The sequence below is a fragment of the Delphinapterus leucas genome, chromosome 6, assembly GCF_059928025.1.
Source record: "Delphinapterus leucas isolate spDelLeu-1000000601 "Yukka" chromosome 6, BTC_Dleu_Yukka2, whole genome shotgun sequence".
NCBI lineage: Eukaryota > Metazoa > Chordata > Mammalia > Artiodactyla > Monodontidae > Delphinapterus > Delphinapterus leucas.
The window spans coordinates 69,298,930-69,324,375 of record NC_143134.1 but is presented as its reverse complement, the minus strand read 5'-3'; the positions used below and the strand labels follow the sequence as shown (position 1 = coordinate 69,324,375).

Genomic DNA, 25,446 nt, shown 5'->3' with positions numbered 1-25,446 from the left:
ACATTCCTTAAAGATAGAGCAGAAAAAAGGAATCCTCCCCTCATCCCCCATCCCAATCTCAAGAGTAAGTGAAGCTATCAGTAGCTTCAAGCTGGGTGCAAGTCTCAGGCACCAACTGGAGTGGGAGAGATTTGTTACTAATAAGAGGTAAGTGAATACATTTTCAAATGATTCCTTTTCTGTTTTTAATGAACCAGAGTGAAATCACCGTTGCCTATGTAATAACCCCCTCTCTAACTCTTGTGCTTTGGGATCTGCTTTCTTGCAAGGGAGTAAACAGATACACGTGTGGAAATGCATTTGCCATGTAGACAAACTCATGTCACAGAAGAAGCTTGAGAAGTTCTGGTACTCTGGATAGAGCTTTAAACCAGTGACAGAAGCTAGGTCTGGACCTGGTGCTCCCACATATTGGTTCTATGATCTTGTACGAATCACTCAACTTCTTTGAGGTGTTTTTTCCATCTGTTGCAGGAAGCAATATGAGAACAACATTTTCCAGCTTACTGATCCAACCTCACTGCCACGACTGTGGTTCAACCTGGACTAGGGCAGAACCCTCCTACTTGTCTCCCTGCACCCACTCCTGCCTCCAGTGTGGTCTATTTTCAATTTAGCTAGAACAGGCGTTTAAATTCTCAAATCTACCATGTCTTCTCTGCTCACAGCTCTTCCATGGCTTCTCACTGCTCGCTGGGTGAAGTCCCAACAAGTCCCTGGTCCTATGACTCACATCTCGGCTTTGTACCCTCGTTTTCCAAGCTCTAGCCGTACAGTATTGTCTGGTCCACAGAGGTATCTCATTCTTGCAATTCTGAGTTTTCTCATATAATATTCACTCCTTCTAAAATACTTTCTTTTCTTTGTCCACCTGAGTTGGAGTCATCCTTTGAATCTTAGCTAAGCTGTCACTTCATCAAGCCTTCCCTGATTCTACTCCCACCCCTGACTCTACTCCCTCATGACACCCATTACTTCAAATCCCCTTGTTAGATATTTCCATAGCACCTACTTCTCCTTTCAATGCACTCAGCACACATTACATACTTAAGGCCTGTTTTAATAGCTTGGGCTATAAATGGAATTGCATCCCTTTTAATTTTCCAAATCCTCAAGTACCCACCTGCCTACCTCAGCAAGAAGTCAAGTGTCTCCCTCTTACAGTATGTACTTCCCCACCTCCCACAGACTGTCAGGAGGCTTGCTTAGCCCCCAGGGTCAGTGCTGCTTCAAAACAGGCAGGAAGGCTACTGGGGAGCTAGGTCAGTTCACCAGAGGGCACTGGTTTTGAGCTGCAGCTGTTTCTACTGCCGTGCAACATCTCTGTTCCCTCTGGGTATCTCTGTCTACCACACAAAGGTACCCTTGCCAGTCCAGATCCCCACACAGACCAGAGTGATGCAGGATGGCAACTCTTCTGGCTCCCCTCACACGTTCTGCCATTGCTCCTAAAGCAAGATTCTCATGGGCTGGTGTGGCAGAAGGGGCTTCCTGCCTTAACAGCAGCTGTGCCCAGCCAGCCTCTTCTGCGCTCAGCCTTTATATTGAGCCTGGGACATCAGTCCTAACTGCCTTATCTTGAGTTCCTCTTGGCGACATTGCTGTCCCAAACTTCTAAATCTATCAGAGTAAAATAAACAGGTCCACCCAGAAGGCTCTTTGGCTCCTAAATAGGTTTACCCACCTATGTCTCAGCAACCAGCTCTGCACACCAAGGTGTATAGGGAGGCTGCTGACAGTCCATACAGGGTTCTGTTTACCATCTCCACTTAAGAGGAACCATTCAATAGTTTACGGCTGCAGGGTGACTTGCTGTGTTCCAGAAAAGAAGTTGGCCTTCTATTACAAAAACAATGTCAAGTTCTGCTTCATCTGCTAATCTTTAAATTTCCTGAGTTCAGGGACTGTGTTTCTCTTATTCATCAGTATATGTCCAGTGTCTAAAACATTACCTGGCATATATAGACGTTAAACAAAATTTTAGACATTTAACCTCCCATGTGCAGATATGTATGCTAACCTGCTCTGTACAATGTAGCCGTATGTCGTTATTTAAATTAAATAAAAATTCAAGTCCCTGGTCATATTTTAAGTGCTCACATATTGTAGGTGTTCAATAGTCACATGTGGCTAGTAGCTACTCTATGGGATAGAGCAGTATTTCCAATTTCTACTGGATTCAATAAATATAATATGATATTTCAATAAATATAATATATTTCAATAAATATGATCATTAAAAAACAAAACATATTAAAAGAATTTCTATAAAAGTTTCTAAATGTTTATACTTGATTTTTATATCTATCTCATCATAGACTGTTAACAATCAGTTCACCCACTGGTACCAGCCCATGGACCACATTTTGAGTGGCACTGCCCTAAAAGACTGAGCCAGGACTTTGCAGGGATTTAAACCAAAGGCCAAATATGCTGGCTAATGCTTGCATGAGAACCACAGAGAATGGCAGCACTGACCTCAGGCATTAGAGACCTTCACTCGATCTCCAACATTCAAGGGCAATTTCTATAGGCTAACCATTGGGCTCCTTTCAAATACAAACACTCTTGGAGGAGATTGCCGTGTGGGATAGAAGCCCTCTAAGTCCAGGCCAAGGTCAGGATGGTTATGAGGGAGTTACAAAGAATCTGATGTACAGAGCAAAAGCAGAATTAGGGATGGATTGAGTTCAGGAGCCCAGGCAACTGTAGGACATGGGCATCAAGCCCTGGAAGAAAATCAGAGTGGGAGGGAACATGTGAAATCAGCGGTTGAGAAAGAGATGAAACCAGGGAAACAGTGGTCAGCAGCGTCCCATCATGTGAACTTGTGCTTCTGCCCCAGGAATTACTTTGAACAAGTATGTCATTTATACCTTAGAGTAAATTAATTGGTCAGACCATCTGCTCTGTTTAGGGAAGACAGGAAGGAAGTGGTATTCAGGACTAAAGCAGAACAGGGAGAGATAATTTCGGAGACATTTCCTGGGCTGAATACCCAAATTAGCAGCCCCTCAGCCTCTGAGTACCTGGGGGCCAGAGGCAGACAACAGAATGGAAAGTAAGTGGGGGCCTTCTTTCTTCACAATTTTCTCCTAAGAGTATGGTTTTTCGTCATATTCAGCCTGAGGTCTCAAACCACGGTGGACATTTGGACTTCTATATGTGGATTTATTTGAAGTTACTTTTTGTTCTGCCATTGTTTAACCTATAAACAGAACTATTTCCTCATTAATCTTAACCCATCCCTGGATTTTTTTCTTTTTCAGGCACAACAAAAAGATATGTCACCACGGTAAGGAGGGAAGTGGACAGAGCTGTAAGTAATCATGATTTTCCTTTTCTTTTTCACCCCCTTTCCTCTCCCAGCGTGAATTAAGAAATAACCTCTATTAATGCACCAAGGGCAACTGAATAGTTTAGGCTCGCGCAGAATCTTCCTGTTAAGTGGTATTTTTAGCCCGTTTTTCTTGCAACCCTGTGTTGTTCCATACCTTTCTTGGAGAACAAGATGGTGTCTTGTATAGCCACAGAACAACTCTGTAGCCTTTCGTCTGTCTGTATTCCTAAGCACCCCTAGAAAATAAGGCACAGGACATCTGGGCTCACAAAATTAGATGCATGGTTAAATTTAACAGTAAGGAGAAGATATTCAACTGTGGCACAATCAACAGCTGATCTTTTTGCAACAGTTGTTAAGTACACTGTTGGGGGCTGTGTGTCAGGGGCATTGCTGGGGATGTAGAAGTATGTCATGAGGTTGACAGGCATGGAGCTGGACTTTGTGGAAGAGAGAGGATGTGATCTGGAGGTTAGAAGAAGTAGGATTGCTGAAATCATTCAGGCTCTTTGGATGAAAAGCTTAGACCCTGGGGAAGTGGTATGTTGGGGACCAACAGGCCTGGGTCTCATTGTAAAATGGGTATTTCTGGCTTTCTTGGGAAAGCTGCCTTTCCCTGCAATCTAGGGATCACATGGTGTGACACACAAGTTTATGAGTCACCAAAATAATGATAGGCAATTCATAGAAATTTCTAATTAACTATGTATCGGCTAGTCAGAATATTCAGAACTGTTCATTTTCAAATGCTGTTGAATATATCCCCAAATTTCCAGAGGGACCAATTGTGAAAATAACCCTAGAAAACCTTCAGATACCAGGGTCTGTATCTGGCTTATGCATCAGACATGGCAGCTTAGAAGCACAAAATAAAACTTAAAAGAATGAAATGAAAAGAGGCTCCTGCACCCTCCCTGTCTCCACCACTTCCCTGAAAGCGATTCTTGAAACTACATCCTGTGACTGTATACGCATCCCTGGGCACAGCACCAGGAAAGAATTGCAGCTTAGGCCGGACTGTTACCCTGAGCTTTTCTGAATCAGCAACAAGATTTTCTTGACTCAGAAAACTTTCAGATCAACACTGGCAGCCCTGATAGAAACATTCATTTCTTGAGAAACAAAAATCCTATATTCCTATAAATTGATCTGCTTGGTCTACATGTGAGTTTCCATGGGAGAGGTCCAATATTTGTCTGAATTTCACGAGGTCAGAGTGTATAAGCGACTCCTTCAATGGCTCAGCATAAGGAAGAAAGCATAGTGGAAGTCCTGAGCACAGAGGTAATAAACTCAGGTGCCTACTAGGGCCAGGCAGGTGATGAAATGAGTAAACACTGTCTAGTATAACCTGATAGGGAGTGGGGGAGGGATTTCAAGAAATTGGAGAGTATATTCCCTGTCAATTTAGCACTAGACTAACATTGCCTGAGAAGATGGAAATCCATATTTTTATATAAAAACAACCTAATTACTAAATGCTGGCTGAAAGTATTTCAAATACCAAACAAACTAAATAAAATGTGCCCGTAGGCTAATTGAGCCTGTCAATGACCAGTTTTCAAGCTCTTTCCTAGAGAGAAAATATTGTCAGGAAAGAGCCTAGGATCTGAGTAATGAAAGCAGAAACACCTATTTGGAGAACTGAACACTCAAAGGCTTGCTGCCAACCTAAATGTCTATCCTATGGCCTGCCACATGGTCTGCATGTTGCACTGTTATAAAGTGACTCCTTTGGATTAACAGTGTATCACAGTCATTTTTAACCAGTACAGCTCCTTATAAACAGAAAAATTTCAAACCCTCTTTTAATGGTGTCTGAAATTCAAAATAGAGTAACTATCTTGATCAAAAATCAAGTTAAAGAAATGGGACTAATTCCTTCCTCCCCCTGCCCGGCCCCCCGCCCCTCCACAATTATATATAGTCACAGTCTCTACCTTTTAACCTGGAGGAAGGGAGAGTCAGGGAGGTGAGAGAGTGATGCTTCTCCTCTTTCTCCCTCACCCCTCCTTGGCACTTACCTGAGAGTATGTGGTACAGTGTAAATAAGTCAGGACCACTTAGATATACATCATAGAAGACACACATAGGAATGCACACGGTACTATTACTTATAATAGCAACAAATTAGAAATAATCAAATATGCATCAATAGGAGAAAAGATGAATAGGAAGACTAGACAGTAATTAAAATGAAAGCACCAAAACTGTGCCAAAACTATTTTTGAGATGAATAAATCTGAACAATATAATTTGGAGAGGAAAGACAGATACAGATAGCATATTACCAATGACAGAGAGTTTAAAAACATGCAAATAGGGCTTCCCTGGTGGCGCAGTGGTTGAGAGTCCGCCTGCCGATGCAGGGGACATGGGTTTGTGCCCCGGTCCAGGAAGATCCCGCATGCTGTGGAGCGGCTGGGCCCGTGAGCCATGGCCGCTGAGCCTGCGCGTCCAGAGCCTGTGCTCCGCAACGGGAGAGGCCACAGCAGTGAGAGGCCCGCGTACCGCAAAAAAAAAACAAAAAACAAAAAACACATGCAAACAACCCCTAAGTAGTGTTTATGGGAAACAGTCATGTGATATAAAAGTACAAAAATAGTATGGAAGTGATAAACATCAAAGTTAACCTCAAACTGGGTAGTGGTTATACAGATGTTCGTTACATTATTCTCTATACTTTATTTTATGCCTGAAATATTTATTTTTATAAAAAAAGAGGTCACAATTAAAAGTCAAGACATATAGATTTAAGTTTTTCTGTGAGCTAGCTACACAACCTTAGGTAAGATCTGCCCCCTCTCTGTGCTTCAGTTTTGTCATCTGTAAATTGAGAAAGTTGGACCAAATCCAGAAGGGCAAACAGCCCTCATGTCAGGTGCAGGGAATGCCTAGAGCAGAGATAAGGATGGTTTGGGAGACTATTTCTAGATGGAAAGTGTGGTGATTGATGAATGAATAATGTCTGCCTTGGGTGTGGGGTGGGAAAAGTCATGGTCCTTGACAATATATTAAAAAAAAAAACAATTATGCGTTTATCTGTATTTCCATTCATCTTTGTCATGTACATACATACATGACATTATTTTGTGTTCTACATGTTTCAGTTGCATTCAGAGTTATTTTCAGATTGATCCAAGTCTTTGTAATCATGTTTAGAGCTGCATAAAATGTAGAACTTGACTGATGATCACTAGTGATGAAGTATTAAAGGAACAAATTACTCATTTTTACTTAGCATAATGTTTTATGGTTTTGTCAAGACAAATACCAATGTGTTAGATTTTCAGTAGATGCTTTTTAATTTCCTCCCTAAAAAGTTGTTCATCAGTTATTAACTCTTTATTTAGAATGGATTTAATGCTTTGGATAATATCCCCTGGGAAGAAGAGGGAGCCAGACATGGAGATACTGATTTGAGAAATAGGAAGAGGCTAGGTCTGGGGCCCAGTGTTTGGACAGCCAAGAAAACTTGGTACGTGTTGTTGGGGGTGAGGGGTACTTCAGGCTTCTCCAGAGAAACAGAACACAGAACCACTAGGAGACCAAAAAGTATGAAATCTGTAGGGCGGGCTGGCAGGCTGGGAACTCAGGTAAGAGCTGAAGGTGCAATATTGAGTCCCAGATCTATAGGTCAGGCCAGCAGGCTGGGGACTCAGGTAGGATTTCTACATTACAGTATTGAGGCAGAATTCCTTCTTCTCTGAGAAACCTCAGTTGTTGCTCTCAAGGTCTTCAACTGTTTGAATGAGGCTCATCCACATTATGGAAGGTAATCTGCTTTATTTAAAGTCAGTGGACAGTAGGGACTTCCCTGGCGGTCCAAGTGGTTAAAGACTTTGTCTTCCAATGCAGGGGGTGTGGGTTTGATCCCAGGGAGCTAAGGTCCCACATGCCTCAGGGCCAAAAAAACCAAAACATAAAAACAGAAGCAATATTGCAACAAATTCAATAAAGACCTTAAAAATGGTCCACATCAGGGGTTCCCTGGTGGCACTGTGGTTGAGAGTCCGCCTGCCGATGCAGGGGACGTGGGTTCGTGACCTGGTCCGGGAAGATCCCACATGCCACGGAGTGGCTGGGCCCATGAGCCGTGGCCGCTGAGCCTGCATGTCCGGAGCCTGTGCTCCACAACAGGAGAGGCCACAACAGTGAGAGGCCCGTGTACCGCAAAAAAAAAAAAAAAAAATTGGTCTACATCAAAAAAATCTTAAAAAAAAAAAAGTCAGTTGACGGTAAATGTTAATCACATCTACAAAACACCTTCACAGCAACATGTAGACTAACATTTCACCAAACTGGGCACATTAGTCTAGGCAAATTGACATATAAAATTAACCATCATGGCATCAGGAGTTGAGGGGAATATTTTGCCTGGAATAAGTCAAGTTATCAGACCTCTCAGAGCCTTTAAAAATAGAAGTATGTGGCCATCTATTTTCTGGTCATTGGAGTTGTCCAAATGACCAGGGCTCTGTCTAATACCTGCTCATCCATGTAGCTGCCACCCCAGATTTTCATGCAGACTAACTATTTAGGGTTTTTTGTATATTTCAGCAGGATTTTTTTCTCAGCTCACTGCCTCTCAACCTTTCAGCAACAAAAGAACGTCTGTGGCATCAGACTCTGCCACTTTATATATTTTGAAATAAAGAATATCTGAGTAGATCTAGAGGGGGAAAGAAAAACAAACTTGTAGTCAAATGTTACTTGATAAAATCAAACTACAGTTTTTGGAAATTACTTCTCAGTAAAATGAAGAGATGACATGAAATAGATTTGACTTATCTAATATCTTGTTTCCTTACCAACTCCCAGTGAGACATTTTAAAATGTACAGATAGCTTTGGAAAGTCCCCTTGAGTGGAGCCGGCACACTCTGTGAGGTCCGATTCCCCCTCCACTGTTTTCATCATCATGCCAGTCTCCTGTCTCTAGACTAGATCTAAACTCCTTTGCATGGCTTTTCAGGGCATCCTTCTCCCTCTCCTGTTCCCATGCCAAGCTCATTCCTACCTCTGTGCCTTTGCTCATGTTGTATCTTCTGCCTGGAATGCGCTCCCCATTCCTTCTTGCTGACCCAAATTCAAACTTCTTGCAGGATCTGTCTTAATATCGAATAATAATTAGCATTATTATTGTTATAATGCCAGACCACTGTTCTAAACACTTTAGAGGCACTAACATTTAATCCTCACAGTAGCCCTATGAGGTATATACTTCCCCCCCCATCTCCAATCTTAGAGATGAGGAGATACTTGTGCAAGGCCATATGGCTAGTAAATACAAGGTCCAGTAAATGGACCCATGTATCCCAGTCCAGAGCCCACGCCTATACACTACACTGTACTCCCTTTCTTAATCTGTAAGACTCTCTCCCCCAACTCACCCATCTTTCTTTTTCCCTCTGCATTGTACACACAGTCTGTACTACTCTTAAGCTCATGGTCACAGCATTATTTTCTGGCCGCTTCCAAGTGTACATATTTTATGTCTACTTAGTCAATGCAATGAAGTGAGATATTACTGTTAATGAAAGTATTGGGTATTTGGTGTTTGTTTTATTGTCCATTTGTCAGTACTTCTTTTAGTTTATTCTGTGATAAATTTAAAGAAGGTGACTGATATGGACCAAATTTGGCTCACTAATAAAACATCTTGTTTTAGTTGAGTTTTCCAGCTCAAAAGAGAATAACTTATCATGATTTCTAGAACATCTGTAGTACTTTTAGTAGGCACCTATTAATGAGAATCAACCACAGTTAACACTCTACTATCCTACCTCTTTACCTAGTTTACCTATCTTTTTTTTGTATCAACAAAAAAAAGGTAGGTAAACTACAGCCAGGGGTCAAATACCCTCTTGTTTTTATAAACAAAATTTTTATTGAATTTTTATTGAAACTTAACCATGCTCATTGTTTTCATATTGTCACCCTCCCCCAAATTTCACACCCCTTCCTCTGCTTCTGATGGCAGAGTTGAATAATTGCAACAGAGACCGTATAGCCCATAAAGTTTAAATTTTTTATAGTCTGGCCCTTTACAGAAGACGTTTGCTGACCCCTGACCTAGAGGCTCTTCCAGGCTTTGCACCTCCTCCCACCTCGATGTACTTTTCCTGTACTAAGAGACCTAAGGCCACCCCCACTCTTACCTCAGTTTCATGAAGTCTGAAGACAGAGCCCACCGGGAAGTGCTTAGGCCCAGCCAGTTCGGGGCTGTCACTCTCCCACACGCATTCTCTGTCACCCCAACTCTGCCTCACCCCCAAAACTACCCCTGTGGGGACAGTGTTAGGTTCCAGGCTTTCCAGGAGCCATCCTGGGCCCTCACATTCTTACTCAGCATCACCTCGGGAGATGAAGTCTTGGGACTTGCTCTTGCCCTTTCCATTTGTGGAAGTTCTTCTTGCAGCTAACTTTACTCACTTGTGATGCTGTTCAGGCCCATGGCTTCTTGCTATTATGCAGGCAACCAAGCTGTCAAGCAGTATAACTTGAGAAGTGGATTCTGATACCATAGATATGTATCATGCTTCCTTTAAAAAAAAAAAAAAGAGTTATTCTAGTCATCAAACGATGCTTTCTTAGAGCTTCCAGACCATGTAGCCTGACTTCTCCACTTTAGAGATGGTGAGACTGGGGCTAAGGGATGTTAAGTGACTTTCTTGATGAAATAATGACAAAAAATAAATAAATAAAAGATCTTGTGATCCCCAGTATAACACTATTTATTCATTCGTTCGCTCTAAAACATGTACTGTGTCTGCTATTTGAAAGACTCTGTGTCAGGTAGGCCATGTGAGAATTATAAGGATGAATTAAGCACATGAGTCATCCAAGAGTCCTACAATGAAGTATTGGAGATGAGGTACTCAAAACCCTGTTCTCATTGCCATAGTTTGGGTTAAAATTAAAATAAAAGAGGCCAGCTTTCTATATATCCCCTAGTAATTGATCCAATCTCTACATTTTGTTTTATTTTGTTTTTTTACTTGAGTCTCTTGTCTTCCCCCTAAGAACTTCCACCTGAGAACTGACCACAACCTTGGCATTCCATCATGGCACCATGGATGTGTCTCCTTTCCCCCTTCCTACTCCAGTGGTTCCCAATCTTTTTTTATAAGCCTTTAAAAAGGAGATATTAGAAAGAAAACCTATATATACTGAGTAGGAAAAGTTTGAGTCATCTTCCTATGTTCCTCCTTTACTCTCACACTACTATCACACTCAAACACATCTGACACCAGATGTGTGGAGGTTTTCCCCACACCAAGCAACTCTCTGCCTCACCAGGTGAGTGTCCTACAATTTAACTCAATTCTAACACTATCTACCTGGCGATGTGAGTGTCCTACAATTTAACCCAATTCTAACACTATCTACCTGGCGATAGCATGAGATCCCACAGGTTAAGGGCTCAGTCCCACAAGACTGCTCCCACCCTACTTCAGATGCCAATCATGAATTCAGGTTGTCACCTGTACTTCTGACCAATCAGCTATAAATCTGAGATTCTCATGCCCTTCTCCTTGGGTTCAACTAATTTTCTAGAGCCATTCACAGAGCTCAGGAAAATAGTATACTTAGGTTTACCAGTTCATTACAAAAGGATATGATCATGCATACAGATGAACATCCAGGTGGAAGAAATGTGTAGGGCAAAGTGCTTGGGAAGGGGCACACACGGCTTCCATGCTCTCTCCACGTGCCACTCTCCCAGCCCCTCCACATGTTCACCAATCCAGAAACTCTTCAAAACCCTTCCTTTGGGGATTTTTAATGGCATGATGAATCATTAACTCCATTTTTAGCCCCTCTCCCCTCTCTGCAGAATAGGGGGTGGCGCTGAAAATTCCAAACTTCTAATTATGGCTTGGTCTTTCTGGTGACCAGCACCCATCCAGCAGCCCACCAAGAGTCACCTCACTAGACCAAAAGACACTGCTACCACCCAGGAAAGTCCAAGGGATTTAGGAGGTCTGTATCAGGAACCAGGACCAATATTAGAAGAAAAGATGCTCTTAGTGCTCTTACCACTTAGGAAATTACAAAGGTTTTAGGAACTCTGTGCCAGGAATTGGGGGCCGAGACCAATATATATATTTTCTATTATCTTATAAAAGTAGATTAAAACAGTGGCAGAATTGGGGTAGAGGATATAAAGACCCTTCCATAGGTCCCTGCAAAGACTTCCAAGGTACCTCGTGCTTCTTGGAACATATTTGGAAAATCATGTAATAGAAGTGATCTTCTATGATCACTTTATTCTGAAGCCCACCTTATTTATCTGGCCACAGAATCCCCAGAAATGCCCCCCCCCACATCGTGCTTCCTTTCCACACAGAGCACAGCTGTCCCTGGGAGGGAGAAGGGGCTGGGGGCATCAGGAATGGCCTCACTCACCAGTGCTCATAGATTTTTACTGGTGTGAGAAGTCTCTGTGTTTTTTATGGTTCTCTATGGCTTACAAGAGGTACACATAATGCACAAAAGTTCAGAGATGGGGGGAAGAATATCACTTTGGGCTGGGGATAATCAGGGAGGAGGAAAAGTTTCATGGAGGAGGTGACATTTGAGCCAGGCAGAAACAGAAATAGCAGACTATTCTAGATAGAGGGGACATGGGAGGGAAGGCAGAGAGACCGGAAGATGTGAGGCATCTGAAGGAGAAGGCATGTGATCCTCATTTGGCAAGAGCCAGGTATAGGATAAGGGGAAAGATTGTTGGGGGCCATATCGTGAGCCATGAATTCTGGGCAAAGGAGATTATATTTTACTCACCAGGCGTGGGTGCCTTGGTCAGGTCTCAGCAGGAGACAGAGGGCACATACAGGGGGGTAACTGAGGCAAGTTTACAAGTTTTTACTCTTTACAAAGACATGAGCAGGATGAGGGGAAACCAGTGAGGGATATTGGGCATCCTGAGACTAAAAGAGCAGGGACCACTGACTGAGCCTCAGCCTGAAGAGGAAAGCGGAGGGAGCAGTTACCAGAACACTGGTGAAAACAGCAACAGGAAAGGGCTGCCCACTGGAGCTGTGGGCTTTAACGGAGGAATAAAACTGACCTGCAAACTGTCCAGAAGGTGGCTGAGGAAGAGATACTCCAACCTCACCCTCCTATCACCGATGCAATCTCCTTTCTCCCCTGAACTGAGGGAATGGAAACCAGAGGGAAGAAAGGCCAGTGATGCAGTCCTGGGGTATGAACAGGACAGAGCAGGGTGGAGAGAGCATCTACATGAACAAACAGAAATATCTGGCACAATCGGAATTCTAAAAGGTCTGAATAGGGAAGCCCCAAGAACTTTGCTCCAGTATTGCTGAGCTGACTACAGGCCAGAGTACAGAGGAGAGAAGCCTCTTGCCACAGGTCTGGAGAGAAAGGCTGAAGATTTGGACTAGGGCAGTGGTCGAGGGGGTGGAAAGAAAGATTTAAGCCATGCTGCCTTTTGAGCGTTTTTTTCTAACTCCAGTTTTCTCACTCCAATCTGATTTTGAGAGGTTATGTATTTTCTAGTCAGAAAAACGATTTTCCTATTTGTGGACTTTTCTCCCCAGATTTGAATCTGTGGCCTGATGAGCTGGAGTGACCTGATGGGACATCCTCAAGAAACTTCTAGACTCTGAACAAGAATCCCTTGGCCTGCAGAGCTTGTTGTGTGCACTTTTCAAATGCCTTTGTGTGAGCCAGCACTTTAATCTGGAGACTGCAGCAAGACTAGGCAGCACCTGCCAAGGTGTACTTACAGAAGTCAGGCAGCCACCCCTCCACTGATCCGGGCTCTCACTCCTGCAGCCCGTGGCTCCAATCACACACTACTGCAGTTCAGAAAAAGACCACACTGGATGCTGGACCCCAGTGAGTGTCCTCAGGCTCTTTGTTGCTTCTGGACGGGAAACAAAAGGAATTATTTCCCCCTAAGTTTCCAAAGTGATTTCCAGAAGCAGAGACCAGTGGAAATTTCCAGTTACAGAAGTGGACAGATTGCCAGTAGAGATACTTTTATCTGTAGTTTCCTCTGGTTACTGGACAAGCCTATTGAGACTGCGAGCTCACAGACAGGGCTTTATACAAAGTCAAGCCATAATTGACATGTTTTATGACTTACAGGAATCTTGAAAGCACCTGAGTTGTTCTAATGAAGTATTTAAGCATTTAAGTACACAGAGTGGTCAACTACAAATTGTGGAAAAAAGCCATTGAGTATTATTTGTGAGGCCTGAATCACAAAGCATTGGTTTTAACCTGTAATGGCACCATATTGAATGGTGCTGTTTTTTTTTTAATTACATCCTTCCTTCAAAAAATTCTGTCTCCTTAACCTCAGAAGCCAATGATACACATCTTAAATTTTGGCATGCTAATATGCTACTTCTGCAAAGATTTCAGATGAGTAGCCATGATGATCAAAGCTCCAGACTAAGTCTCCTTTCCTAGCCCTCTATATGACTTTAAACTTAACCTTTCAGTGGCTCAGTTTCTAGATCTGTGATACGGTGATACTCACAAGCTGAGGGCTTTGATGTCAGCACTAGAAATCCTGTGAGATCCCATTATGGGTGTGTCAAGGAGGAGGGTAACTGGACATGGTGACATCAGGCTAATCATGTTAAATTTGGTCTTTGTGCTGGGACCACAAAGCTCAGGACATTAGTTGACCCCTAAACTATCCAAATGTAAACATTATCAAGCATAACAGATGGATGAGTGGGCCTGAAGCAAACTCTTTAACTGGTGTACAGACTAAGAATAATTTTAGGTTTATGGGAATGAAGGGGTGTGAAAGAGAGTAACACACAAATAATATAACATCTCAGTTTCTTCTATAGACATCAAAGAATGCCATTGAAGAATAAAACTCAGTTGTTTATTCTTCAGCGTGTTCTGATGTCCTACTTTTGGCTAAGTGGTTTCCTCAGGGCCCATCCAGGTCAGTAGGCTTAATGTTCCATCAGGCCAGTTGGCTCCCATAGGTTTAAAAGCCTTTGAGGCACACTCGGATGCCCTCTTCAGAAGGGCAGGGTCCCATGGTTTGGTCTGGGGTCCCTGCTGGAGAAGCAGCACCTCCTAAGGCTGCAGAGATCAGAGCAGGCAGGCAAGGCCTTCTCCCTGAAGAAGCAAGTCTCTCCATGCTGGGCCCCACCTCCCCACAGATGTGTGGCTGGCATGCTGCATCCTCGGGTGGTAATATTTAACTCTATTAGGAACCCGGTGGCATAATGGTTTCTGTCAAAATACCACCATCTTTAGTCCTAGATTGGGGCTATTTTCTAAAATACCAAATAGGGACAGGGCTGCCTACCTCCAATACCCCGAAATTCAGGGTTCTTTGGGGAAGAAGACCGTTAGGCATTGTGTCCTAGCGGGAGGAACGTTCTACACTACAGCCTACAGTCATAATGTCTAACATTTACCAAGTACTTACTACATGCCTGATATTGTTTAGCGTTTTATACATGTCATTGGAATGCGTTCTCTCAAAACCCTCTGAAAAAGGCACTATTTATATCTCCATTTTAAAGATAAGGAAACTGAGGCACAGAGAAGAAATTTGGTTAAGGCTGCCTGTTTAGTTTGGAAGGGATAGAGCTAGGGCAGTGAAACCATATTCATTATACCCCACCATGTGGCCTGATTTCCTACCCGATGGGACTTTAAGGTGGGATTTTACTGGTTACATACACCATGTGGTCTTTTTTTGCTGGCCTAGGATTAATTTCACTCTTACTTTTTCCAAAGAGGCACTACAGGAGGGTGGGTGGAGAAGAGGCTCTGACATGAGAGATTCCAACCCCGACTCAACTATATATGAATCATACAACTTTGCATGTATCATTTGATCTCTCTAACTATCCGTTTCCTTATCTAAAAGATGAATACAGTTGTCCCTCGGTATCTGCAGGGGATTGGCTCCAGGACCCCCTCAGATACCAAGTCTGTGGATGTTCAAGTCCCTTATATAAAATAGTGCTGTATTTTTGTATAACCTATGCACATCCTCCCACATATTTTAAATCATCTCCAGATTACTTATAATACCCAATGAATGTAAATGCTTAAGTGAATAGCTGTAAATACAGAGTAAATGCTATGTAATAGTTGCTGGTACATGGCAAATTCAAGTTATGCTTTTTGGAACTTCCTTCAATTTTTTTTTTTCTAATATTTTCAGTCCTTGGTTGACTTCCTAGATGTGGAACCTGTGGATATGAGGGGCCAGCTGTAACATAAGAAAGGTTGTTAACATCTTCCTTTATCAGGCACTTAGCTTATACAGCACATGGCAAATACCTGTTAAATAACAAGTATCATTGGTAATCCCTGATGTACCAGCCACTATTTCTTGCCAAACAGGCAGTGTCCTGACACTATTAAGCTAATCTGTCTGCAGGATATTTCTCCTGAATCCTAGCCCTAAGGGAGAAGTGAGTTATGCTCCAAGGATTTCCAGCCAAGGGGTTTTTTTGTCCCCAGGCTCTTCTGTACGTGCCGAATTCTCCAGCTAAGTCAGAGGGCTCTCCAGTTCTCCAGTATGCCTTGTGCTGTCCCCTTCACCTGGAACATCTCCTTTCTGGGACCTCAATTCTCCCTTGCAAAACCCTATCTGTCCGTCAGATGCCAGCTCTGCCAGTGAATATTTTCTGTTTTTCTCCAGTTGAATATGAGCTGTCTTTACTCTGGGCAGAGCAGTGTTTTCTTTGTCCCTCTCTAAAGCAGTTATCTTTTTCAGTTTTGAATCATGAGGATTTGAGCACATTTTATATCTTCCCCTTAGACTATAAGCTCCTGGAGGACAAGGAGAGAGTGAGATTTTGTCATTCCTGCAGCATCTTCTATGTGATAGATGCCTCATGCATGATTGGCTCTGAGACTCATTATAATATTAGAGAAAATGGCTACACTTAGCATTCTTACTTATTATGACCTTACTATGATTGGCTTAAAAGTATATTATGGCAATCCTCAAAACAAAAGAGCTAGATGAGTTCTAAGTCTTTTTTTGAAAAAGTACCTTCTACAAAGAAAGCAAAAATAGCATTTGGGAGAGTTTGAGGAATTGAGAAAGATCAAACAAACAAAAATCACCTATGATCTCATCATCCAAGCACAAGTATTTTCATTTTTGTTGTTGGCATTTGCTCTTTGTCCAGACATGTACATAAGTTTGGCTATTGTTGTTAGCATGTCATTTTCTGTCCTTTTTTTCAAATTTGTCGCTGTGTATAAGTTCACAGCTATGTTGCTGACTAGTCTTCCTAATTATTTTTAATGGCTGCATGGCTTACAGATCCATGATGAACTGGAACTGGGCCCAAACTCCGCTTATCACCTGATCACTCTAAACCCCTATTTTGACCACTGGACCACAGTGGTATTTGGGGTTCCTAAGAATTAGTGTCATTTCAGAGCAGTGTTTTGGAATTCCTGAAAAGTTTGGGTATTTCCATTTCCCCCAGTGCACAGACACCTTAGTAAATGACTTTACGTTCCTTTGGGGATGGCTTGGAGGAGTATCTATGGCAATTATTTGCGACATTGTTGCACGGTCCTTTCTTAAGGGGTCCAATTCTCCTCTTCATCCAGGAGCTTCAGATCTGGCCATCATGAGGTTAATTGTTTATCATTATAGATAACTTTCAAGCCATGTGCCAGACATTGTTCTATTTGCTTTACACGTATCACCTCATTTAAACTTCACAATTCAATGAAATAGAGACAATTAATGTCTCTATTTTACCCACAAGCAAACTAAAGCCCAGTGAAATTAAACAAATTGCTCATGTCACGTAGCAGAGCAAGATCTTAAGATTCTGCAAGGCAGCCATGGTCCTAGACCTGTAACACAGTCAAGCTCTCATCATGTGGTATTTTGTAATTACATATGTGTTTGGTTTTCTCCAAAAGCCTGCATTGTACCTAGGAACAGGAACTGGATTTTTATTCATTTATGTAGTCCCAGAACCCAATACAATAATTAGCACATAGAAGATACTTGACAAATACTGTGGAATTGAATTGAAGGCAAATGCATGGAGTCTAGGAAAGAGAGGCCAATGTGGAAAAGTGTGATGGTGAATCCCAAGCACATCCCAAGCGGAAAGGGGTCCCTGTCCCTCCAGCACATGCACTGCTACCACCTGTCTGGTCTATCCCTCCAGTGGTGATGGGCATCCGATTCACATAGCTTGATGACATCAGCCATTAAAATCATCCCAGCCACCGTCCCCGCTTCCTACCCCATCCTGATTCTCTGGTTACTGAGCAAACTGATTATAATTTGACTTTTCATATAGATTCTCTATGGGAATAGAATGTTCTGAAGCAATTTCTGATCTGCACATTAATAGTATTTCTTATTATAGAAAAGTCCTAGGAATTTGGTTAGCATGATCCAGTTTTTTAGTCTGATTCTGAGTGTACTGACAAAATCAGTTTTCTGGACCTTTAAGGTAAGACCTTGGTGATGCCAATAAGAAATTTTTTTCTGTAAGGATGCTTATGCGGGTCATCAGCTGCATCTTGTCTATAACTGTGTATTCTCAAAGGCAGGCTCCACTTAGAAGAAACTCTAAGACAGCAGCATGTTTTCTGCTCATTTCTGTTTGTTCTATAAAAATAGAATTCCATTTTAAAGCAGAACAGCTGCAAGAAGTACAGGGGAAGCAACTAATGCGTGAAATTTTGTGTTGTGCAGATTGAAGTGGAATATAATCAGGCTGCTGGTCAAATCAGGCAACATGCCAGTGTCTCAGTTCTCCTTGCTTTAAAATTCAAAAAATGAAAGGCTCAAACTTACAGGTCATTTAAAATTTAAATCAAAACAAAACTTAAGTGGGCCTTTTAAATCATTACATTGGCAAAAGCTTTTTAAATTTATAACGCATAATGCTCCAGAACACGTTAAATTGATAGTCTCATAAGTTGTTAGTGGTCATATAAATCAGTACAATTTTTTTTGGAAGGTTATTTGTCTATAGAACAGAGGTCTTACAGTTTGTCATACCATTTGTTCGAGGAATTCTACAGTATGTAAATCTACTCTAATCTGAGAAAATAGTCAAAAAATATAGAAAAAGTTATAGACGTGGAGAGGTTCATTGTAAATATAAATATATAACTTTTTAAAAAGCTTTGCCATAACACTGAAAGGAAAAAGAAACATACAAAACTCTATACTTGCTTAGATTACTCTTAAGTTTAAAAAAAATGAACTCAAAAAAAAAAGTGCTTGGATATATAGCAAGAATCATGTCAAGATTCATACTTTTACCCAAAAATACCATTCCAAGGATTTTCTTAAAGGAAATCCATAGACTAAAGTGAAATAGGTATTATATGAAAAAGTACATTACAGTGTTATCTATGGCCCCAAACTGGAACTAATCTGTCAAACAAAACAGAAGTGAATTAGTCATAGTGATTCGTATTTGCATTACAGACTAAATAGTAATCTAGTCATAAAAATGACAGTTATAAAGATTATATAGGAATATGAAATAATTATAATTTTTTTTTTTTTTCGGTACGCGGACCTCTCACTGTTGTGGCCTCTCCCGTTGCGGAGCACAGGCACTGGACGCGCAGGCTCAGCAGCCATGGCTCACGGGCCTAGCCGCTCCGCGGCATGTGGGATCTTCCTGGACTGGGGCACGAACCCGTGTCCTCTGCATCAGCAGGCGGACTCTCAACCACTGCGCCACCAGGGAAGCCCATATGATATAATTTTAAGTAGAAAAATAGTTTCTATACAGTGAGCACTTACCATGAGCCTGTCACTATGTTGCTCATTTTATACACATTATCTCTTTTCGTGCTCACAGAACCTGAGGAGTAGGTAGAATGCTATCCTCAGCGACAGAAGAAAATTGAGACAAAGTTGCTTAGTAATTTTCCCTAGTTCACAGAGTTCATACAGCAGGTATTCAAACCTAAGCTAACTGATATCAAAGCCATTTCTCCTTATCCAACATGCTATAAAAGCCCTAGACACCTGAAGATAATAAGCAAAGGTTAATATAAAATATATATGGAGAGAGAGAGAAAAAAATCAGAGTGGAGCAATGGTGTGGGTGGTCTTATAATAACTGGTTCCTTTCTATTACAATGTTAAGTCCAAACAAACAAAAAGTAAATAAATAAAATTTTAAAAGTGAGAATGATACAAAAGGCTGGAAAGAAGTATACTAAAGTGTTAATAGGGTTTTGTTAAAGAGGTAGGGTTTGGTGTAATTTCCCCCTTTTCTCTATTTTACAAGATTTTTTGGTAATGTATAGTACTTTTGTAAAATATTTTAAGTGCTCACTTCAGCAGCACATATGCTAAAATTGGAAAGGTTCAGAGAAGGTTAGCATGGCCCCTGCACATGGATGACACACAATTTCATGAAGCATTTCATATATAGATCGATATCAATATATATCGATATATATCTATATGTCCTCTGTGATATGGAATCCAGAGCTCTGTAAAGCTTATTGATCATTGAAACACTGTGATGTTCAGAAACAGCAGTGGTATTCCTGGCAGTATAAGTGTTATTAGGAATACAGTATATCTGTCATTCCTTTCAAAAATTCTGTGGGTTAATTTCCATAGAATCCTTTTTTATTTTTAAAGGTTTGAGAAGAAAATCTAAAAGCTCATGTTCCTTCCTTCTTTTTCTTCCTTCCTCACCTTTGCTTTCTTAACTGTAAAATTAGTATGGCGATAACAGTAACCTGCTCTGTTGATGTGATGAGTATATGGGCAATTTTTATTTTCATTATATTCTTCCTGTGTTTGAAAGGTTTTGAAAAACATATTTAACAATTTTCACCTAAAAAATAATCTTTAAACTTAATTTTTTAATTATTAAATTTAAATTAAATTCAAAAGATTTTTTAATATTTTGAAATTTTAGAAATTCAGTGTTTATTGAAAATCAAAATGTGGCACAAATACCAAGTATAACGGTATTTTGGGAAAAATTCTTATATGCGCTACTCGTGTTTTTCCTCTTTCTGGTACAAGCTTTTACCTGTGTTTTAAAGAGACTCTAAAGAGAAACTAAAAGGAAAATTTACTAAGTGAAAGTTTGAGCAGGTTCTGGGGTTGCCACCATACTGCCTGCTTCATTGAATGTCACATGGGCCTCTGCACACAATGCATGACTGGGCTGTGACAGAGCACATGACACACATGTGACAGGACGGGCTGCTCACGTCCTTTCCAAATAATGCTCTGGGGAGTAGTCCTCAAGAACCACTCTCCTAAAAGCAGAAAATTCAGGGGTGGGGAGCAAGAGGGGTCTTCCCAAAAACACAAAAACTTTTCTGAGTGTTCTAAAAATGAAGAGAAGGAAAGAACAGTGAGTACTAGATGTTAAAATGTGACATTTGAAAGCTGTTAGGAAAAATGCCAGGCTGACAGGCTCCAGCTATATCCCCCAGAGTCAAAATGAAAAGTTCAAACCCAGGCTGACAGAGGCCCTACTTTTCTGAGTGTTCATCGGTGAGATGGGGAATTCATCGGACTACCCGGAAAGCATCTCCTCCCTTTCTGAGCTGCTGAGCATTAAGGTTTAATCCCCAGGATCTATCAGATTCTGTCTTGGAAGTTTGAAGCCCAGTCAGCATTGTATGAGATGTTGTGAGAGATACAAAGTCTATATTAGGTATGCTTCACCCTGGGGAATTTATAGGAAGTGGGAGGAATACATCACACACAGGAAAAGTTATGTAAAAAACAAGGCCATGTAAAATTGTCTTTTTAATTTTTAAAAAAATTTTATTGGAGTATAGTTGCTTTACAATGTTGTATTAGTTTCTGCTGTATGGCAAAGTGAATCAGCTATGTGTATACATATATCCCCTCTCTTTTAGATTTCCTTCCCATTTAGGTCACAACAGAGCACTGAGTAGAGTTCCCTGTGCTATACAGCAAGTTCTCATTAGTTATCTATTTTATACATAGTAGTGTATATATGTCAATTCCAATCTCCCAATTCATCCCACCCCCACTCCCCCCTTGATATCCATAAGTTTGTTCTCTACATCTGTGTCTATTTCTGCTTTGCAGATAAGTTCATCTATACCATTTTTCTAGATTCCACATATAAGCAATATTATATGATATTTGTTTTTCTCTTTCTGACGTACTTCACTCTGTAATGAGTGGAACAGATCATAAGACAAAGGAATTCAGAGTGGGTGTAGGAATTCAGAGCTCCCATGGGAGGGAGAAGAACAAGAGACCGGGGTGAGGGGTGGTGATGAGAAATGCACAGGGCCTGGAGGATTTTCCATGATGGGTAGGGAGTAGCTAAGTCATGGGGGCAGGGATGATATTAAAAAACCACCAACTTGCTCAGCAGTGGCCCTGGCTGATCAGAATGGATACTGGTCCAAATGCTGGAAAAGCATCCTGGAAGCTCCTTGCTGAGCCAGTAGTTACTTCTGTAGTTGTTAGATTGTGGGAATATCAGGGGGGGCCTGGAGGAGCAGGGAGTCCTGGGACATGGCCAGGGTGGTGCTGGGGCACTCAGGGTGCTTGAGGCAGTGGCTATTTTCTATTCAGTTCTATCCACTACAATCATGCAACCATACCTGTGAGTATCTGCTGAAAATCAGCCTTGAATGAGGGCAAATGGTATAACAAGAACATTTACAACTTGCTTTTGCATATGGTATTTCATTTGATCTACCTATCTCTCAGCCTATCTATCTATCTACCCATCTGTCTAACTAGCCATCTATCTGTGTCTCTCTGTCTGTGAAACCAAACTCAGTGTCCCTGGGTGCTGGACACTCAGCTGGGTACCAAGTTGAGGAGCCTGTCCAGAGTTGCAGTTGTCACATGGGCCTTTCATTTATTTTACCACTGATTTAGTGTAAGCACCGTACTAGGCACTAGGGATACAGAGGTAGTAGAACATCATCCCTGTCCTCAAGGGGCTTGCAGTTCACAGAAACCCTCTTTCGAACCTTTTACATAGGTGATAGCGTATGCAAAAAGAAGAGATGTCACAAGATGATTAAAATGGGGAAAGCAGCGTGGGTATGTGTGGGTGGAGCAGCCCATGAAGGACCTTTACCCTGGTGATGATGCCAACCCCTTTAGTCACTAAGGGCAGTGGCCAGAACATGCGGGTTTGGCCAATGGGGAGCACCAAACCAAGGGAGGGAAAAGTAATTCTGTAAGGACTGGAAGGAAGTCAAACACAACCTCTCAGCCAAGTGTTGGGGCCATGAATTTTTGCTGCAAGGTTTTATGTTTTCTGGAGGTCATTTACAGAATTAAGTAGGAGTCACCCTGGGCAATACTGGTAAGGGCGAAGAACTAGAATTCTCAGAAACTTTCTTTTGGAGCCTGAGACAGAAGAAGGCAGATGAGAGAAATAGCGTGCTGTGGTGGTTCTCAGACTTTTAACCTCAAAACACTGAAGGATAATTCAACACTCTCCATTAGTAACAGCAGCTGACTTGTGCAGACATTCACAACCATTAGGGGTACATGGCAGAATACTGTAGAGAAGTGGGAAATGGGATGTCATTTCATAAAGTTGCCTAGTTGAGTCTATATGTCTATATTTACAACCAGCCTTGAGGCTCAGAAGTATAGGCCTGAGTTGAAGGCAGCTCTGCCACTAACCAGCTACATCATCAGAGGCAGTTCACGCTCTCTCAGCCTTAGTTTCTTCATATATAAAATAATGAATCTTAACTGGCAGCATAATTGAAGGGATTCAAGATAATAAACTAGGGACTTCCCTGGTGGTCCAGTGGCTAAGACTCTGCACTCCCAATGCAGGGGGCCCAGGTTCGATCCCTGGTCAGGGAACTAGATCCCACATGCTGCAACTAAGAGTTCTCATGCCGCAACTAAAGACCCCACATGCCGCAACGAAGATACACGCATGCCGCAACTAAGACCCGGTGCAGCCAAATAAATAAACATTAAAAAGAAAAAGATAATACACTAAAGTTCCTATCACAGTTAGTATATAGCCATAGAGCCAGAGCTTAATGAATGATTAGCTACTAGTATAAGTAATTTGTCTTAAAAGCTGTATTGGGAGATAACAGAGTCTGCTCAGCCAGCCATCATGCAGAAGTGAAAATCCTGGGATTTACAGGAAATACACTCTTAACAGTAAATGCCCTCTGTAATGAGGTATAGCAGCTTAGACTTGAGGGTAAATATTTCATGAAATGTTAATTGCTATAAAAAGAAAGATGGGTGCAGAAATGGGGAGAAGATGCTATTTCAAAGCTAGCAGATTTTTTTTTTAGTTGTTCTAGAAGGAAGATTTTAAATTTGCATTTGAGATTGATTATTTCAGGGTAAAAAGATTAATAATTTTTTTAATCACATAAATGTAAAACCAGTTCCTGATCTGGAACAGGAAGGTTGAGACCATTCATTCCTTTATTCACTCAACAAATATTTATTGAGCACTTGCTACATATATTACACAAGGTGCTGTACATGAAAGGCACTGATTATGCAAAAAGGTTGTCTTTACTGTGAGTAGAATTGCAGCTCTGAACCTGTGTTTCCTTGGGGTCTGGGAAGAGGAGGCATGGTTAATGGACTCTTGTCTGTAGGAAACTTGATCCCTCCCACATGGCAGCAGGAAAGGCACTGAGGGAGAGACACCCTTCCTTTGAGATGAGGGTAGGAGATGTTGCGGAGAGCCCAGTCTGATTTTTTTTTTTTATGCATTGTCTTTTTCTTTCTCCTTCAGTAAAGTTATATTAAATGTTGCAGTCTGTTCTCTGTTGTGGAGGATTATGAGATGGGCTATGCTTGGGGCTCCAGGTGGTTGACTGAAATAAGCATTCTTTGGGAATTCCCAGAAATGTTGGGGGAGAAGTCAGGGACTGGCTTTCTTGCAGTCACGTGAGAGGTGAAGCTCAGGTATTTGGGCATTAATGAGAGGTGTGATTCTTTGAAGGCAGGACACCACTGCTATACATTTGTCCTTGTGGGCAGCTTGAATGATCCTCACAAAGCGACTGGGCACACTCCCATGACAGCAAGCCACTGGGCACAGTTTCCAAGAACATCAAGCCAGAGCAACTCACTCTCCACTAACTCACATAACATGAAACATGCAAGTTACTTCACATGCTGGGGTACAAATGTCCTGAGCATGTGGACTAGAGATTGCTCATCCAAGGCTATTTCCTTTTATTCCTCTCTTATTCTTTCTTACCTACCATCCGTGCTTCTCCCAAGCTCCCTCTTGGGCCCTGTTGCCCAAGTGAAAGCAAAGAAGCAATTAACACTTATGGAAATCTGCTATGCTAAACATTGCATGTGCTGTTCTGCATAAACTGTGTCATTTAACCCCTTACAACAATTTGGCAAGATAGGTAAGATTATCCCTTTTTTCTGATGAGAAATGGAAGCTGAGAGTCCTATGTCCAAAGTAACACAACCAACAAGTAGGTAACAGTTCTGGGGTCCAAGTACAGGTTTATGTAACTACAAAGTTCTTTACACCAACCACAAAGGAAAATGTATTTTGGGGGCGAAACATAATTAAAAAGAAAAATGTATTGGGAGAAATGCTTTCCGCTTCCAAGCAAACGTAAGTAATTGCCCATCAGTGGACACTGACCTCCAGTTGTAACTGAAACCTGAGATGCAGAAGGCCCAGGTTCAGACTCTTCCTCTCCACTTAGAAAACTGTCACAGAGGAAAAAGAAGTGGTGAAAGGCAGTTTCAGACAGATCATGACAAAGTCGACTAAGTTTTCTTGGGTGATAGGAGTAAAGAGGCCATATCTATCTGTCCTGGGGAATCAAACAGTTGCCTAGAACGTTAATACAAACCTGTTGTTTAAAACACAAGTTGTTTTATACATCTGACCCCAAAATTTAAGCTTAAAAAAATATCCCTCATTCATGCAAAATCATGTTGACATATAAAGACACATCTGTGGTCTACAGTTTGATCATTCATAGCCCTCTTATAAAGCACTGACCACACAAGCCTTCACAGACCAGTAACAGTTGGTGGGTGGGCACAGATGCACGGATCACACTTTGACAGCACTGATACTTTCACTTTCAGCTACAACAGCCTTACCATGGGTTACTTCTAAGAAA

General features: G+C 41.6%; 1 protein-coding gene and 2 non-coding genes across 7 annotated transcripts in view; all 3 read left to right on the top strand.

Annotated features, from left to right (window-relative positions):
* Positions 1-25,446, top strand: part of PDCD1LG2 (programmed cell death 1 ligand 2) — a 132,289-nt gene that overhangs the window by 84,790 nt on the left and 22,053 nt on the right. For 4 of the 5 annotated variants that reach the window (XM_089912532.1, XM_089912529.1, XM_022573654.3 and 1 more), the window contains one exon: positions 3,270-3,319. In XM_089912532.1, the coding sequence (XP_089768658.1) occupies positions 3,270-3,319 (50 nt within the window). Of the gene's footprint in view, positions 1-3,269; positions 3,320-12,908; positions 24,097-25,446 lie in introns of those variants that run through there. The other variant, XM_089912531.1, reaches the window with a different exon arrangement.
* Positions 19,648-19,754, top strand: LOC115803855 (U6 spliceosomal RNA). Its single transcript, XR_004024650.1, has one exon. It is a non-coding gene; the product is annotated as a U6 spliceosomal RNA (small nuclear RNA).
* Positions 23,098-23,170, top strand: TRNAG-CCC (transfer RNA glycine (anticodon CCC)). The gene has a single exon. It is a non-coding gene; the product is annotated as a tRNA-Gly (tRNA).